This window comes from Penicillium maclennaniae (genome assembly GCF_028827695.1).
Source record: "Penicillium maclennaniae strain IBT 15551 chromosome Unknown utg000003l:1.0-5670915.0:1.0-5674809.0, whole genome shotgun sequence".
NCBI classification, from domain to species: Eukaryota; Fungi; Ascomycota; class Eurotiomycetes; order Eurotiales; family Aspergillaceae; genus Penicillium; species Penicillium maclennaniae.
The window spans coordinates 1694129-1710844 of record NW_026623215.1 but is presented as its reverse complement, the minus strand read 5'-3'; the positions used below and the strand labels follow the sequence as shown (position 1 = coordinate 1710844).

At 52.4% G+C, this 16716-nt stretch overlaps 10 protein-coding genes across 10 annotated transcripts; 4 read left to right on the top strand and 6 right to left on the bottom strand.

The window, feature by feature from the left end:
• Nucleotides 1–351: 351 nt before the first annotated feature.
• Nucleotides 352–1374, top strand: N7477_002747 (putative zinc metalloproteinase; the record flags this gene model as incomplete). The annotated part of the gene is made up of 1 exon (XM_056964410.1): nt 352–1374. One exon carries the CDS (start codon nt 352–354, stop codon nt 1372–1374), a length of 1023 nt encoding a protein of 340 aa, XP_056824363.1.
• Nucleotides 1375–1786: 412 nt separating this feature from the next.
• On the bottom strand, nt 1787–3197 carry kat1 (putative 3-ketoacyl-CoA ketothiolase (Kat1); the record flags this gene model as incomplete). Its single annotated transcript, XM_056964409.1, has 4 exons — nt 1787–2214; nt 2270–2846; nt 2896–3076; nt 3130–3197. The coding sequence occupies 4 exons, from the start codon at nt 3195–3197 to the stop codon at nt 1787–1789; spliced, it is 1254 nt and encodes a 417-aa protein (XP_056824362.1).
• A 554-nt stretch (nt 3198–3751) lies between these two features.
• On the bottom strand, nt 3752–4185 carry N7477_002745 (uncharacterized protein; the record flags this gene model as incomplete). Its single annotated transcript, XM_056964408.1, has 2 exons — nt 3752–3973; nt 4111–4185. The coding sequence occupies 2 exons, from the start codon at nt 4183–4185 to the stop codon at nt 3752–3754; spliced, it is 297 nt and encodes a 98-aa protein (XP_056824361.1).
• Nucleotides 4186–5006: 821 nt separating this feature from the next.
• N7477_002744 (uncharacterized protein) lies at nt 5007–6028 on the bottom strand (the record flags this gene model as incomplete). Its single annotated transcript, XM_056964407.1, has 2 exons — nt 5007–5902; nt 6007–6028. 2 exons carry the CDS (start codon nt 6026–6028, stop codon nt 5007–5009), a joined length of 918 nt encoding a protein of 305 aa, XP_056824360.1.
• A 240-nt stretch (nt 6029–6268) lies between these two features.
• N7477_002743 (DASH complex subunit ASK1) lies at nt 6269–7767 on the top strand (the record flags this gene model as incomplete). The annotated part of the gene is made up of 3 exons (XM_056964406.1): nt 6269–6359; nt 6418–6524; nt 6592–7767. The coding sequence occupies 3 exons, from the start codon at nt 6269–6271 to the stop codon at nt 7765–7767; spliced, it is 1374 nt and encodes a 457-aa protein (XP_056824359.1).
• A 382-nt stretch (nt 7768–8149) lies between these two features.
• On the top strand, nt 8150–9364 carry N7477_002742 (FAD-dependent oxidoreductase; the record flags this gene model as incomplete). Its single annotated transcript, XM_056964405.1, has 1 exon — nt 8150–9364. The coding sequence occupies one exon, from the start codon at nt 8150–8152 to the stop codon at nt 9362–9364; it is 1215 nt and encodes a 404-aa protein (XP_056824358.1).
• A 587-nt stretch (nt 9365–9951) lies between these two features.
• Nucleotides 9952–10860, bottom strand: N7477_002741 (HIG1 domain-containing protein; the record flags this gene model as incomplete). The annotated part of the gene is made up of 2 exons (XM_056964404.1): nt 9952–10762; nt 10820–10860. The coding sequence occupies 2 exons, from the start codon at nt 10858–10860 to the stop codon at nt 9952–9954; spliced, it is 852 nt and encodes a 283-aa protein (XP_056824357.1).
• A 453-nt stretch (nt 10861–11313) lies between these two features.
• Nucleotides 11314–12671, bottom strand: N7477_002740 (transcription factor SPN1; the record flags this gene model as incomplete). Its single annotated transcript, XM_056964403.1, has 2 exons — nt 11314–11563; nt 11617–12671. 2 exons carry the CDS (start codon nt 12669–12671, stop codon nt 11314–11316), a joined length of 1305 nt encoding a protein of 434 aa, XP_056824356.1.
• A 1250-nt stretch (nt 12672–13921) lies between these two features.
• On the bottom strand, nt 13922–15365 carry N7477_002739 (putative nucleoporin; the record flags this gene model as incomplete). Its single annotated transcript, XM_056964402.1, has 3 exons — nt 13922–14020; nt 14071–14726; nt 14783–15365. Coding segments are annotated over 3 exons (1338 nt in total), but the record flags the coding sequence as incomplete, so codon positions are not given.
• Nucleotides 15366–15983: 618 nt separating this feature from the next.
• Nucleotides 15984–16700, top strand: N7477_002738 (NADH-ubiquinone oxidoreductase 20.8 kDa subunit; the record flags this gene model as incomplete). The annotated part of the gene is made up of 3 exons (XM_056964401.1): nt 15984–16003; nt 16090–16317; nt 16385–16700. The coding sequence occupies 3 exons, from the start codon at nt 15984–15986 to the stop codon at nt 16698–16700; spliced, it is 564 nt and encodes a 187-aa protein (XP_056824354.1).
• Nucleotides 16701–16716: the final 16 nt, after the last annotated feature.

Sequence of the window (16716 nt, the reverse complement as noted above, 5' to 3'; positions counted from 1 at the left end):
TGGTTTGCATATATGCTTGAGAATGGAGTTCATCGGATGCAATGTACCTATAGTTTGAAGGGTCAGTTTGGGCATTAAAATCCTTGGCGCAAAGTTCGCAAAAATGATTAACTTTTCCGTATCCATGGACCAAGTCGTGTCTTTGTGAACCGAGGTTCTCAGCCATGATGGCCTTAGGCATCCAATCGTATTATCTCCGCGCTGACAAACTATCGCCGTGGAACCGCCTCGAATTCGCCTCAGCGCCTGCCTATTTCGGTCTCCTACATGTTTCGCGCGCCTTGCATCTGTCACTTTATTCTTTCCTACATCTCTCGTACATTTGTTCCGGTATATACAAAGTCCCTCGCTATGGAGCCTTCCGTGGAGTTAATGGTGCACCACCACGGAACCCCGCACAGCTTCCAGCTCTCCAACTCAGCGACATTGCAAGACCTCTCCACAGCCATCGAAGGCACTCTGAACATCCCGGTCGAGAATCAAAAGCTCCTCATTGCTCCAAAGCCAGGAATGCTAAAAGCACCATTTCCACCAACCACTCTTACCGACACCCTCCCACTCGACTCACCAAAATTTAAAATCACCCTCCTCGGCACCCCAGCCAAAGCGATCGCGGACCTTCACGAACAAGCAACCAGCGAGCGCAAACGCCAAGAAACCCGCGCATCAGCTCTAGCCGCAGCTCGCAAGAACCAACCCAAAGCATCTCGCAGTAGCGGCATCAATACTCTCTCTAGCGGCAGCAACAACTACACATTCCACCGCCTCCTCCCCCTAAACTACCTACCGAACCCAGAGCGCTCCCTCCAGTTCCTCACCCGCCTTCGTGACGATGCAGGCATCCGCGCTGCCATGGCAAAACACAAATTCTCCGTCCCCCTCCTCACGGAAATGAACCCAGCGGAGCACACGACCAGCGAGTCGCGCACGCTAGGGCTAAATCGGAACAAAGGCGAAGTCATCGAGCTTCGCCTGCGCACAGATGCGTACGATGGTTACCGTGACTACAGAACTATTCGCAAAACACTTTGTCACGAGCTCGCGCACTGTGTGTTCGGGCCGCATGACCGAGATTTCTGGGACTTGACGGCGCAGATCGAGCGGGAGGTGGAGGCTGGAGATTGGAAGTCTGGTGGGAATCGCTTGACAACTCAGGAATTTTATAATCCTGGAGATTGGGAGCGGGTTCAGAGTGGGGAGGAGGAATATGTCGACGAGTGTGGGTGGACTGGAGGTGAATTCGTGCTTGGTGGGTTGAGAGATGGGAATAGAGAAAGCGGGGGGACGGAGTCGAGGAGGGAAATTCTTGCGAGGGCTGCGGAGGAGAGGCTGAAAAGGGAGGGGAAGAAGGAAACACAGGATGATGGGAGATGAGGGATGTGAATTTGTACCTTATATAGTTGATACCCTGATGACTACTTGGTCTAAGCAATTGATTTTCTGAAATATTCATTCCGCTTTTCAAATTCGCCCTGTGTACAAGGCTAGTATTCCTTGCGGTTGAAGAACTATGAAAACATGCTTTTGAGATCGTGTCCAAACCACCTAGATTGGAACATGACGAAGTGAACGCGGAGTTCTCCGTTGGTGAGTACCAAGCTGTCTATTCATAGACCGATAGTGTCTGTCCAGACATCCGTACCAGGCATGTAGAAGGTACCGTCCACGGGGTGAGCTAAACTTTGAACAAATCTCACAGGGAGGAACACATGCGCTTCAAGATTTCGACATGATGAAAGTAGAATAGCCCATCAGAGCTTCAAGATGCATAAGTATAGCTACATATTTAAATCTGCTCGTTGACGAACAATCCCGCCATACCCTGTCCAGTACCAATGCACATACTGGTAACCAAGATCTTCTTCTTCGTCCGACGTGCCTCGCTCAAAATCGTAGCGATTTGGCGTGCACCAGTAGCTCCCAACGGGTGGCCAAGAGCAATGGCACCGCCACGAGGGTTGACCTTAGCGTGGTCGAGACCCAAAGTGTTCACACAGTAGACAGCCATGGAGGCAAAGGCCTCGTTGATCTCATAAATATCAATATCGTTCTTGTCGAGCTGGAATTTGCTGAGCAGCTTGGGAATGGCGGCAGTAGGGCCAATACCCATGATGCGGGGAGGAACACCGGCGACAGTGGCGCCGCAGAACTTAGCCAGAATGGGCTGGTTCAGCTCGATGGCCTTGGAGCGGCGCATGAGGAGAACAGAAGCGGCTGAGATATCAATTAGCCTGTCTTTCTATGGAGGCTCTAGGGAGAATAGACATACCGCCATCAGTAACCTGGCTAGAGTTACCACCAGTCGACTTATCACCAAATTGAGGGAACGCAGGACGAATCTTGGACAGCGACTCGAAAGTAGTACCAGGACGAATACCGTCATCCTTAGTCAGGGTGATTTGCTTGACTTCGCCAGTCTTGGGATCCTTGACCTTGACTGAGATGGGAGCAATCTCATCATCGAACCAGCCGGCCTTCTGGGCAACCTCGGCACGACGGAAAGACTCGGCAGCATAACGATCTTGTTGCTCACGAGAGATCCCAAAGTCGTTACCAACATTCTCCGAGGTCTGGCCCATAGGCTGCATGCAGTCAGCAGACTCCTGGTTGCGCAGAACCTCCTCGTTGAAGGGGCGCTCGAGACGGTCGCCAGCAGCGGACATGAGCTCCGCGCCGAGGGCGATACCGATATCGATCTGGCCCATGGAGATCTGGTTGGCAATGTCCTGCACGGCCTTCAGGCCGGATGAGCAGAAGCGGTTCACTGATGAGGCACCGGCGGTGTGGGGGATGCCGGCGGCCAGGGCGGCGGCCCGCACCATGTAAGCGGCTTTGGCTTCACCGACCTAGGTCTCTGTTAGTTTTCGGTATGCCAAAGAGAGATGAAGAGCGTACGTTGCCAAGGCAGACATCCTCGACCAGCGCGGGGTCGATCTTGGACTTGGCCAGAGTCTCCTTCAGCAGAGCGTAGACAATGTAATCCAACTCGGAGTCCTTGAAACCACCCTTGCGCGCCTTGGTCAAAGGCGTACGCAAAGAGAGGGTAATAACGACATCATCGGGGTTCTTCTGGGTGCTGTTTGATACAAATTAGCTTGGAAATGTGTCAGTGGCGAGTTGCGGACTCACATGGCGTTTACTCCACCGCCAGAACCCTTGAGGTGGTTAAAGAGAGAGCTTAGACGATCTGCGGCCATGATTCAATATGGATTGGAAGGCTATCGATGTTTATTATATTAGTGTTTGATTCATATGTCATCTCATTTCCATCCGGATGTTGCTGTTCTTTCGGCTGGGGATATTTTCGGAGTTGGTTGCGGGGAAGCTTCCATGACGCGGATGTGCAGTTTGGAGGGTTGTGTCATTCAAAAAGAGGATGGATAGAAGATTGAACACACTCACCCTTAGTATAGATGTAGACCGATGATTGACAGAGACAAAGGAGCAAGGGAGCGAAGGGAGAGGAGAAGAGCACAAGTAGGAGAGTCTCCGCTTAAGCTTCCCCGAAAATACCGAGGCTCTTTTACGCTCGATAACCGGCTGCGTATCTGGTACCTCACCCCACGTGCCGAACGTGAGTCGACACAAGTACCAGCTACTTCAAGGGATCAAAGTTGATTTGGCATCTTAAGTCAAACTTTACAATGTGCCTAGGTCTATACTCGGAACACGAGGTGCGAATACCGTCTGGATTTATTCCGTTGCTGTCGCACCGGCCCATCGTAAGCAATTCAAAAGCAACTATGGCTTATCACGGGACAACACCTTTCTCATCTGTGTTCATTCCCGACTCGCCATCGGCACACAGGGTCGCCAATCGAATAATATTCAACACAGACTCCGATGCGGGCCGCTCATTGCCGCGGGAGAAATTAGTTGCCGTCAAATTGGGACAAGACGCGTTGACGTTCCACCCCTTGGGCTGGAACTTGGCCGCATAATGTCGAGTCAAAAGGTCAACGCAGACTTGCTGCTGCGATAGATGGAGAAGCTGGGATTTGAGAGCTTTTGATACCACTCAGATGACTGGTCACCTCCAAGGCCTAGTGATCCCGTGTGTGAAGACACGAACACGATTTGAGCTGGGATCGCTGTAGATCTTTCAAGCACGGGAGTGAAAGCTTCTATTGTGATAGTCACACCGGCGTCGTTCACATCATAGGCATTGCGAAGGAGTCGGCGCATCTCTGCCAGATCGAGCTTCTACTGGATACCGTCCTCCTGGTTTTGAACAATGTTGTAAGTGCATCTCGAATTCGTTGTTGATGCCCGCATTGTTGATCAGCACATCCAGACGGCCATTCTTAGATGCGACCTCCTCGGCTGCCTACTGAATGGATGCGTCGTCGGTCACGTCGATCGTGATGGGCCTCACAATATTACCAAACGGATCGATCCTGGCGGTGGCTATAGCACCACGTGTAGCATCGCGAGACCCGAGAAGGATGTGACAGTTCTCGTGCGCAAGGAGGCCTTTCCCAACTTCAAAGCGCCTTGGTTGGCGCCGACGATGAGACAAATGGCGCTAGACTGGGGTTTTGTTCGACTGTTTTACATCCCACAGAGAGTTACTGGTAGCTGTGGTGCCCCGGGAAACAGCTCAGATCCGCCAAGGTGCATTTCGCAGCTCTTAAAGCTGGCTCGGACATTACCTCTTAAGTCAGAGGTGAATACACAAAGAGCAACATAATTCAGCACAAAATTCAGGGAATGGGCTAAGAGGGGGTGTAGCATATTCTTCCCGGGAAGAGCCCTTCAGGCATGCACAAGGCTTAGGGATAGAAGACTACACTCAGCATTGAAGTATGCAAAGTGTCTCAAATTTAGAGCCAGCCAGGTAAACGCGCTCTCGTGATATTGCGTGTATGAAGCATTCAATGCTTGAAATAATTTGAAAGGCTGGATCACGAGCCAGCAATACCCAAAATCCCATCCTAAACTGTCCGAACCTTCAAGCGCCATAGTCCCGTTACCCTGAAATAGCTCAAACCCAATACTTGTTCCCATTACAGCAAGTGATGATGACCAGCATCCTCATTGCTTATCTCACTCCCAACTTCAGACCAGCTGGCTGGAGTAGCTATGCCTCCTACCGAACGAGCATCCAAGTCACTCAATGTGCCTTCAGATGACGCGTCAAAGTCACCGACATGACTGAAGCTCCCGGCAGTTGATGGTGCAGAAGAAACGGGGTGCTGGAACTGATTTCCTTGGGCAAAGTCATCTAAGTCCGTGAGGAGGTCTTGCTGCTGCGTCACATTGGAATCCGAATGAGGATGGGCGTAATAGACCTGGCTGCCTTCCGTGTGACTGGAAGTCGAGGTAGACATCGGTGACTGGGCTCTGACGGGTGAACCGGAGAGAGGGTCGAAAAGGATTTCGCCAGGTGCGGTTGAAGTAGGAGTTAGTTGTATTACGGACTCCGAGGGATGGTTTGATGAGGTTTCCGATGGCATGTCGGCAGGTAAGAAATCCCAGTTATTGGACATTTCACCACGACGGTAAGGTTGTGAGCCCACATCAAGTCCGGTTGAGGCACCGACATCGTTGATGTTATGTTCAGCCTTTGACGCGCGGAGTTTACCATCGTTGTCTACTAGAGAGTCAACGCTATCGAGCGGCTCATGCGACCCTCTCGCCTTTAGTCGAGATTCAAGTAACATGCCCCGCTTCATAATGTCCGCTCGAGCAATTCGTCTTCGTTCGTCTGCAGCTTGGCCGATCTCTTCGGTCATGGAGATGTCCTCTCGGAGGATGGGGTCACCCGGCTGAATCTCAGCGCCCAGGTTGTGTAAGGCTAGAGCGATTTTGCGTCGGGAAGTGGCCACCCACTCTTGAAACTGAGGGGACTGATAAACAGCAACACCAGCAGCCACCAGGACTGAGGCTGTCACGATGATACCTACACGAATGTCAGCATACCAGTCCTCGGCGGGGAACTGATAAGATCCACCCGAGAGATCCGGGTCCAGGAGAACTAGGAGATCCAGGAGATCGTTATCTCACCTTTGACAAGTGGCGCAGGCATGATGAACAATATGCCTACTTCTGTACTTCTCCTTAGAAGTCACACTTCCAAGATCAAGAACTTGGAAACGAGCTCCGAAGCTCCGGATGATGCCTGGATTCTTACATAAAACTTACACCTGACCCACGCAGCCCTTATCCCCGGCCCTAAAGTCACCGCCTTGGGACGTGTTCCCCGCGCGTCTTGGGAGCTTCAACTTTGAAGCTTTGCGCCCCGAGCATCTCCTTGCAATTCGTCATTATGTCTCGTCAATCGATGGCACCCCCGCGTCCGCTATCACTGACGGAGGAGCTGGAGAAATTAGAACAGTCCATTACGCTCACGCTCCAAGGTGAGACCGTGGTAAACAATCCATTAGGCATGAAACTGATCCTCTTATCTGCATGCAGAGATCGATCAGAACTTCAGCACAGCCCACCGGATCGTCACTTCAAGTATTCTTCCTTGTGTGGAGCAGTATGCAGAGCATTCTCGCGATGTCTGGGAAGGTGCCAAGGTGAGTTCGATCTATTAAGTTTTGATGCCCAACAAGATTTGAATGTCGAAGTTAACGCGATATACAGTTCTGGAAACAATTTTTCGAAGCAAGCGCCAACGTGTCTCTTTCCGGCTACGAAGAACGACCCAACGAGGGTGATACAACGCAGGAGCCCACTGCCACAGAGGAAGAACTCTCCGCAGATGTGACCCAGAGCACAGCCGGCGAAGAACCCGACCAGACCTACGCGACGCCATCATCTAAACGTCCGGATCTGCAACATGGTCATGGTGATGATATTGATCTGACCGAGCTCACCATATCGTCGCATAGCACCCCTCGTGCACCAGCTCGGCACACCGGCGAAGACGACATCACCATTTCATCCATCGAACATTCTTCCGATTACGAGAACCTAAGGAAGCAAATCAATGAAGACGACGCACCCTTCGACATGCCAGACTCGTCAACCCTCCCATCCACCCCAGGCCGACATAATTTCTTCCCCCATGGAGCCTCCTCCGGAACACCTATGTCGTCTCCCTTCATTCCACCCGCGTCATCGATCAAGTACGAATCCACACCCGGCGATGCACGATACCAGAAACCCTCGGATCCCGTTCTTCATCAGGTTCTCGACAAGACTTATCGTGTGCAAGCAACCCCTCTCGGCAAGGGTTTCAAAAACGTCGGCGGAGGTACAGCCACTCGCTCCCAATTCAACATCACACCCAAGCCTGCCACATCGACATCGCGGTTTGGCTATGACGACTCACCGATGTCCAGTCCAGAGCTCGAGAAGCCTCAGATGCACTCGGAGATTTTCTCATCGCCTATTAAAGGTGTCAACACGCCTGGAACAAACCGCAAGCGGCGTACCAGTAGCAACCGTACTCGCGGCACCCCGAAACCTGGTACAAGTGTTTTGACACCTGCGAAGCCCAACATTAATCACTCAATGTGGGATAGTGACGATGATCTTGATGACGAAGATTTCGGGCCGAGTCCTCCCAAGACCATGCAGTTTCATATCCCGCAGAGCAGGTTGATGAAGACTCCAGGTAAGAGCTGCACATCCAATTTTATCAGAGAAGAGAAGAGTGCTAAATTCTCATGGATTAAAGCCAAGGAAGCTTCCAAGCGCATTGTGACCGATCTGCTAGCTACGGCTGGAGCGGGTGACATCACGGACGATTTTGATGATGATCAGAGCCCGAGTGTTATTCGACGAACGGAACGTCTCGAGGATGAGACATTTTAGGCGTACTTATTGCTGATGTGTTCCCTCTGGAAAGACACAACCATTAGAAATACCCATGTTTTCATCTGCGAGCCCCATCAAACTCGGCTCTGTGGAAACAAGGATTTAAAAGCGGGCTACAAAAGATTATGTGGGCTTGTTTAGGATCGCTAGTATTTAAATCTCGATGAGATGGGGGCCATTTTCTACATCGGCCTCATATTAGACACCCGGGCCCGAATCTCGAGCTTCGGGACCGAACCAAGACATTGAAAATACTATAAAGCTTCGCCTGCCTCTCAGGGACCCTGTCTCATTCTCAGTCATTTCTTACCAAGATCATAGACTCCGTTCACTCAATCCTCTCTTAATTCCCTTTTGCGACATCTTGTTTCAACAAACCATGACACCTCCAGTCCTAATTATTGGCGCCGGCCTAGGAGGCATCTGTCTCGCTCAAGCCCTGCGCAGAAATAATGTCCCTTACAAATTATTCGAAGCAGATTATAAGAGCAATTTCCGAACCCAAGGCTACAGACTCCGAATTACCAAAGACGGCGTCAAGGCCCTCCAAGATTCCCTAACGCCAGGGCTCTTCACTCTATTCGAAGAGACATGCGCCGAAACCGCCAGAATGGGCATCAGAATCAAACCAGATGGAACGCCCGCTCCTTCCACACTCGGCCTTGGACCTCCGCCACAGGCCATGTCAGGAAGCGTGTATACAGTCGACCGCAGCACGTTCCGCGAAGCATTACTCCCCAGTCTAGAGATCGAGGGAAATGTCTTCTTCGGAAAGACTTTCGATCACTACACCGTCGACGCCGATAAAGTGACAGCCTTCTTCACCGACGGGTCATCCGAAGAAGGAGCCCTACTTGTCGGCGCAGATGGAGTTCGTTCGCGCGTTCGCAAGCAGTATATCCCCGAATACCGGGGTATCGACTCAGCCATGCGCATCATCTTTGGAAAAACACCACTGAAACCACAGTTCCTGGCGAGCCTACCCGAAAGCTATCACCGGGGGATGAGTCTCGTCACCGATCCAGATGATTCATCCCAGCCTACATTATTGTTCGAATCTATCCGCTTCCCATGCGCCGATGAGATCCCATTGCCACTGCCAAATACATACATGTATTGGTGTCTCCTGGTGCGCGCATCAGTGCTTCCAGTCTCAGATACGATATCATGGCATGTGACGACACAGGAAGCGGCTAAGTTGAGCCGTTCTTTGACGAAGGGGTGGGATCCTGCGTTGAGGAGTATCTTTGAGATGCAGGATGAGTCGCAGGCGGCTGTCAGGCCAATTCTGTCGGCTTTGCCAGAGATCGAGCCGTGGGCTCCTTGTTCGCGAGTTACAGTTGTGGGGGATGCGATTCATGTCATGCCGCCGACAGGGGCGTTGGGTGCTAATACGGCGTTGAGGGATGCTGGGGATTTGGCGAGGAGGATTGTTGAGGCGGGTGGGGTTGAGGGTCTTGATAAGAGGGTGATTGGTGATTATGAGGTTGGAGTTAGAGAGTTTGCTAAGGCGGCGATTGGGTTGAGTTGGCAGGGTGGGATGAATAGTTTTGGCTTGAGGGCTGCGGAAGAGTGTGAGCGGATTCTATTGTAACGGGAGGATTTGAAAGCTGGTCTTGTTCGATAACCTGGAGATCTAGATCTACTCTACTTTACGGCTGCAGTAGGTGGGTCGACTGGAGCTACACATGTCTCTATTCATCTCGAGAGCTTTGTCAGTGCAAATATGTGAAATTGTGTCAAACAGTAATTGATCTATGAAGACTTGATAGATCTGCATACAGAGAACAAAGATCATAAGGAGACAGGTAAGTCATTAGAATAGAGAAGAAGTCCAACCACCTCAAGGTATCATACACGAGCTAGGTAAAGAACTTTTGGGGCGCATGGCCCCTCGAGGCATAAAGGAGAGAAATGAAAGAGAAATGAAACGCCGGTCCGAGGAGATAGAAGCAGATGCATGAGACGTGGACATCGGGGGAAGCCCCAATGGTCCAGCCTCTTGGAAAGAAAGTACAGTCCCTTCTCGCAGTCTATAGTGGGTCAACAGAGTTCAAGGGAGCTCCAAGGGAGAATGGTCGAGGTCAATCAGCGGCCAGTCGTTCAAGTTGATGTGGATCGGTATGAGTTGCAAGTGTGAGGAATCAAAGAACGTGAAGCGGTATCCTTGAGCGAGGCCATTTAGTGCTTCTTGCCCTCAGACTTCTCAGCCTTGGGCTTGGACTCAGACTCAGACTCGGATTTCTCCTCCTTCTCGTCCTTTTTATCGTCCTGCTTCTTCTCACTAGCGGACTCCTCAGAAGATTCCTTCGCAGCCTCGACGTGCTCCTCGGCGTGCTTCAGATGCAGAGACTGGTGCTTATTCTTCAAGCGCTGCTCCTCAGCAGCGACCATGTCCTTCCAAAGGTCACTCTCATCCTTGCTGTCCGATCGGACAGGAGTCTCGTCAACAGCCTCCTCTTTCTGGTTCTTGTTCTTCTCCTTCTGCGCATCCAGAATACCGCGGCCACGACGCTGATCCGAGATCTCAAACGCCGCCGACGCACACAGAACACCAAGAGTCAGACCCTGCGCATACACACGAGCCTGGACAATCTTCTGCGAGCTAGACAGGAACGGGTTGCGGTTGACAAGCATAAATGAGCCGACAATGGAAGCAATCCAGGTAGCGCCGATGATCTTGTACTTCTCGCGGCGGGCGAAAGCCATGGTGCGGTCGGCGAAGCTCAGGCCGCGGGTTTCCTCGGCACGAAGACGCTCTTCACGATTCTCGTACCAGAGTTTTTCGGCATTCTGCTGAGTCTCGAATTGGCGCGAAGCGTGGTCGGCGGCGATGATTCCCACGAAGGTTCCGGATGAGGTGGTGAGGAAGGCTTTCATGGGCATTGTCAGGTTGCGGATTGTGTGAAAGCGGCGCGATGCAAGCATGACGCCAGCGACTCCGGCTGCCAGACCGGTGAGACCGCCGATGGTGCCACCCTTGACGACAGCGCTGATTCCTGTCAGTCGATGGCATGATAGAGAAGATGAGCTCGGGGATCAACCTTACCGGTAATGGTTGTTCTCTTCTTCCTTAGTGAGGAGCTTCATTGTGTAGATCGATGTGGTGTGGTGTGACGTTCCAAGAGGAGGAGTGGGGAGGTATAAAAGCAAAAGGAAGAAGCAAAGACCGAGACACCGATAAGTATGACGTGAGCCATGCGGGATCTGGATTTCATCACGGAAGCTCCGCCGGCCGAACTTCGGACTTCGGTTTTGTCTCGCTTTTAGCCAAAGTCGAGGGAATTTGAGAATCTGAGGGTACAACATGAAACTGATTGGTGTCTACTTGACATTTATCTGGCTTTTAATTCACTTCTTCTTTTCCAGTAGTGCTACCGGATGCAATTGATGTTACACGCCCATCCCGTCATCTCAAAGGTTCCCGATCCATCCCGAACGCCTAACGGATGAAAAAGAAAAACCAAACCAAAAAAAAAAAATTATGAGTCAAAATAGAGAAAAGGTGCCGGCCACCATATAGTTAGAGACACGTTTGTTGATTCACCGACGAGATGCTTTCTGCGCCGCATTTTGTCGGGCTTGCATCTTGCGGAAACGATCCTCGCCACTGGCACCCAGAGGTCGGGAAAAGCGACTCTCAGCCACAGCGGTCTGTCGGGGAACAATAGAGTAGCTGACTTGGGTGCGGTCGACGCGAGCACGGTTGGCTAGACGGGGAGGCAGCGTCTCGCGCGCGCGGGCATCAGCAGCAACGATCTCAGCTGTAGTCGGGACACGCTTGGTGATTTTGCTATGCAGCAGTCAGTAGGGACTTTGCACGGTTCAAGGGCAAAGAGGACATACGTAGGATCGAAATCAGCTTGCTGGAACACCCGCTTCGAGTAATCGTCGCTGCGCTGGAGAATCGGGCGAGTCCACTCAGCCAGCAGCTTCTCAGCCATTTCTTTGATGCGGCGCTCCGTGCGCTTGCTTTTGGTGTAGAATACGACCACCTTGCCAATGCCACTGGCGATCAGGGCATCCTTCTGGATCGGAAGCTTAGTCAGGGCAGTCAAAAGATCGCGCTGGATGTTGTAGGCGGGCATAGAACCATCGTCCAAGGGCTCAAGGAAGAATCGAACGGCCTCCAGTAGGTTGATTTCAGGATCGACCAGGGCGTTGGTGTACTGGTTCCGGTTGAGGAGCATGATCACCTCAGGTAGAAGCTTGAGCTTGTGCATAGCAGGCTTGCCCTCCTGGCGATTGATAGCATCCATCTGCGCGGCGTGGGTCATGCGCTTCCGCATATCCTCGATCTCAGCATCGGCCATGGCCTCAAGGTCAATTCCATCCTGCTTGCGGGCGCGGCGTTTTGTAGGCTTCTTCATAGCTTCGTCCATGGCGCGGTCTAGAGCCCGGCGACGACGGGTCTCAGGATCCAAAGTCTCCTCATCGGTATCGGGTGACTTCTCCTTCTGCTTTCGCTGACGAGGTCGAGATGACGAGCCCTCGCCGTCCTCCTCATCGCGCGCACGGCGGCTTTTCTTCTCACGACGACCCTCCTTGCGGCGCGGGCGATCTTCCTCGCCCTCAGCGCGCTTGCGTTTGTGGCGACCGATCAACTTCAAATTATCTGCATCGACATCCAGTGGTGCGCGGTCTTCGATATCGACGTTCTCGGGATCGAAGTTATCGAATTGTGCCTCGTCGACTTCGGAGAGAATAGATTCATCGTCGGAGATATCATCATCACCACCGGCTTTTTCGTCTTGATTCTCGATATCGTCGCCAGTGGTAGGTTCGACGGGCTGGTCGCCTTCTTCTTCATCGCCGGCAATAGGCGTCGCGACTTTTTCGGGCTCTTCACGCTCGGGGGTAGCGGCGGCTGAGCCAGCGTGATGCTCGGGAGAGGCAGACATAGTGTATGGGGTATCTCAAGAATAAGAATTAAGTGACAGGAAGGGAAAGGCAAGGAGCAAAGGAGATGGAGGGATGCGATCAATGAGGTTGGGTGAACGGCGCGGTTGGTTGCGCAGGCAGTCCCGGCACCCGCGAGTTGAAAAGGCGAGCAACAGACCTGTGACAGCAAGTCAGACCTGATAGAGCTGCAGTGATTATGCAACCAAAGGATTGCACAATGCAAAGAAAATAAGGAACAGAGAAAGATGGCAAGGTGATGAAAGGCCAGAGGCGGACAGAGAAGGAGACGTTGGTCTGTGCTCCCGTGATTTCTTTCCCAAGTCCGCTTCGCCTTCCATCACGAACAACCATCTCTCTCTGTCTTTACACCTCATCCTCGATCAACCACATATCCCCACATACAAAATGTTCGCTCCCGGTATGTCCCGCAGTCCTCTCTGTGCTGTTGAATGCATATACTGACTTCCTGATTGCAGGTCAAGAACCCCAGCTCTCCAGGGAAGAGATCAAGGTAACTCGCGCCGCCTTTCGTTTTACGGTAAATCTCTAACACTCATTCCAGGCTGGTGAGGCTGAGGCCTTCCAGACGATCAAGATGACCGCTCTCGGCGGCTTCCTCCTCTACCTGTGTAAGTAGAATCATGCGCTTGACGACCGAAGGGTCTTGAGATGGTCCCAAAGGCCGCAACGGCGTCCTCCTGCTGTCGAATTCATCCGATCTGATACATTTATAGCCCCCTTCGCTGTCGAATTCGCCCGCAAGTTCCTCTAAACGAATCGACCATCCACCCCCATCTCGAGCGTCGTGGGCGCATGGCGAACGAACCGCCACTTATGACCACTCGGTGTAATTGGAATTTTGGGAAGGTTGTTTCACATCCAGACCATCATGTCCTGGTTTAGAAGTGCGGCCGTCGGGTTACTATGTTGTCTATCAATGGTAACTTTGATTTGCCATCACTGCACTCGATCCAAGAACATTGGCTGGATGATGTATTATTATTGTACATGCCTGTTTTTTCTGGGCTTGGTTGGATATAGAGCAATGGAAAGAAGACAATGCTAGGCACTGTTATGGTAAAGAAAGCTCTACAGGGAAAACAAAGTCAATGTAGCAAGTGAAATCGTATTGAGTATGCATTACAGTAGTCATCTCCCCATAAACGCCGGTGCTCCCATGCCCATGGGCCATTTAGTCCCAAGATGTGAAGAGATGCATGATTTGAGTGGAAGCATGCAGGCAACTTTCCTAGTTCCCGTTCAGCTTCTGCGCCTCCTCGAACTCCTTCTTGACCGAGGCCAGTTCCTTCTGCAGGTGCTGAATTTGAGCATGGTAATCGTCGAGGATCTTTATTACGAATTAGTTCATGAGCAAGCGAATCCTTGTGAGCAACATACCTTCTTTGCTGTCTTCATTGTCTGCTCATCGATCTCATCTTCCCCGTTGTTCACCACACTTCCACCAGCGCGCTCCATCTCCATCTGCAATCGCTTGGAGTGCTCGTGGATGGCCAACATGCGGGCCCAGATCTCTTCGCCTCGGCCATTGAGAGAAGGATCAAAGACTGCACGCTCCAGCTGGGTTAACTTCTTCTTCAACTCCTCCTCTGCATCGTCCATCGCGTAGCCTCGGCTGCGTAGTACTTGAGTCTTGGCGGCCAGCGCAAGACAGCGCTTGCTGAGAACGAGATGTTTCCTGCGGCAGTCGGCTATCTTGACGGATATTTTCAAGTCGTGGCGCGAGAGAAGCTCCGTCAGGCAGTTATTGATTTCATGGAGGCGGGTCTGCATCATGGTGAGGAAGTCCTTCTGGCGTTGAGCGCGCTTGCCAAGCTCCCAGAAACCCTTGACAAGCACGGGCACGTAGCTAGGGTCGGGTCGTTGGCGAAGAGCTTCCTCCCACTTGGACTCGTCATCCTCTGGGCCCGGCTGGTAGAAAGGCGCTTGGTCCTCGCCGACGTGGTTGTAGAGATAGGCTCGGAATGGAGATGACTGGCTGGGCGCGTCCCATTTGTCCTTCACGATAGCGATTTGCATGGGAACGGTACGGTGTACTGCGGACACAGATTAGCAGGTGGCAAGAGTCTGGCAGGGTTGGATAATAGGCTACCTCCGGTAATTGCTCGGCCGGGTGACCACAAGCTCGAAGAAAGGGACTGCTGTTGTTGGTTGGGCTGTGGCTGAGCCATAGTAGTTTGGCCGAATTGCGACTGCTGCGCTTGTTGCGGCTGCTGTTGCTGTTGCCCTCCGAGAAGAGATCCTCCAAATAGACTGCCCTGCTGTTGCTGTTGTGGTTGCTGTTGGGGCTGAGTGCTAGCACCAAGGCCTCCACCGAAAAGTCCACCTCCGGTCGCCGGTTGCTGCTGCTGCTGCTGACCCGGACCACCTCCGCCAAACAAGCTTCCTGTGGGCTTCTGCCCGAATGAAGAACCAAACAACCCACCGGACTGCTGGGGTTGCGGTTGCTGCTGCTGCTGTTGTTGCTGCGGCTGTTGCCCTAATCCACCACCACCAAACAGGCTTCCCGCGGGCTTCTGTGCGGTACTTGAGCCAAAAAGACCGCCGGACTGTTGTTGTTGGGGCTGAGCTGTCGCATTGCCGCCAAAGAGACTACCTCCAGTAGAGCCCTGCTGTTGATTCTGTGTCGCGCCAAACAATCCTCCACTTCCTGTAGCGCCGGCGCCACCGAAGGGGCTGGCAGCCGGTTGGCTCTGAGTCTGTGTTCCTCCGAAAAAGAGACATTACGGCGGTCGCAATGCGTCGCGAAGGGTACCGCGAAGAAGAGAAAAGCTCGATCAAGGAAGATCGAGCGCCGATTCGGTGAATATGACGAGATGCCACGCGACTCGTGGATTTTCTGAGATATTGACCGAGTTCAGAAATATATCACCCCGAAATTGGGGGTTTGGTGGTTGGGCGACGGGCTGAGGAGGTGCTAAGAGCTCGTAAGAAAGAAGTGTCGGAGCTGGTTTGTTTAGAGTCACGTGATTTATCACTGAATGTTCGAGGTTCGAAGATCGTGCAAGAACTCCACGTTGCAATTGACACCTTCAAGTAACGCAACCCCGGTCACATCTATCTAGAACATGTCCTCTTTTCTTATTCAATTCAATACCTTTTCATTTCAGGTGGTTTGTGATATGCGACTGGCGACAACTACAGTCGATTATGTAATCTTCCATCCGCAACCAATCAGGTAGAGGCCAAAGAAACCGACCTTTCGCACCCGCAAACCCGCAGCTCTCTAAGTCCTGCCCCAATTGCACTCCCCACCTGAATAGAGTCCCAAGTTCAGACAAGCTACCGTCACCATGGCTCAAAGAGATCCCCAGTATGCCTATTCACCACCTCCGCCCGGACTCATCCCGTCTGCCCGCGCCTCCAGAAACCCGGACTAACGTCTCCCTCTCTCGACAGGTTCAACCAGAAGCTCCTCGTGGATACCACGCCAATGCCCGACCACATTCCCAAGGTCGAAGAGATTGGTGCCACGTCTGCTTTCCTCGCCAGCGCTTCCTTCGCAATTGGCGCCCGCTGCCAGGCTTTCAACGATGACTACATGAAGTGCAAGGACGAGGCGAACGGCCGCGGCGAGTTCGACTGCTTGAAGGAGGGTCGCAAGGTTACCCGCTGCGCTGCCAGTGTGTAAGTGTCGCTTTGATAGAGCATGGTGAAGAAGGGGAGAGAGTCCGAGACTGACCTCGGACCATAGCATCAAGGACATCAACACGCACTGCATGCAGGAGTTCCAGGCTCATGTCGACTGCCTGGAGAACAACAACCAGACCTTTTTCAACTGCCGTCGTCCCGAGCAGAAGCTCAACAGCTGCATCTTCGACAAATTGGTAGGTCCCGATGTCTCCAGTTCTCATTTCCACCTAGGAAATGAAATGCACATGTATCAGCATCTGACTTCCTCTCGCGTACAGGGTCTGAAGAAGGAGGTTCCCGGCAGCCCCGAGAACCAGGTTCCTGTGTGGCAGCGACCTAAGCAGATGTACGCGGAGTACCCTGGCCGCCAGTTCTAAAAGCATGTGGAGATCT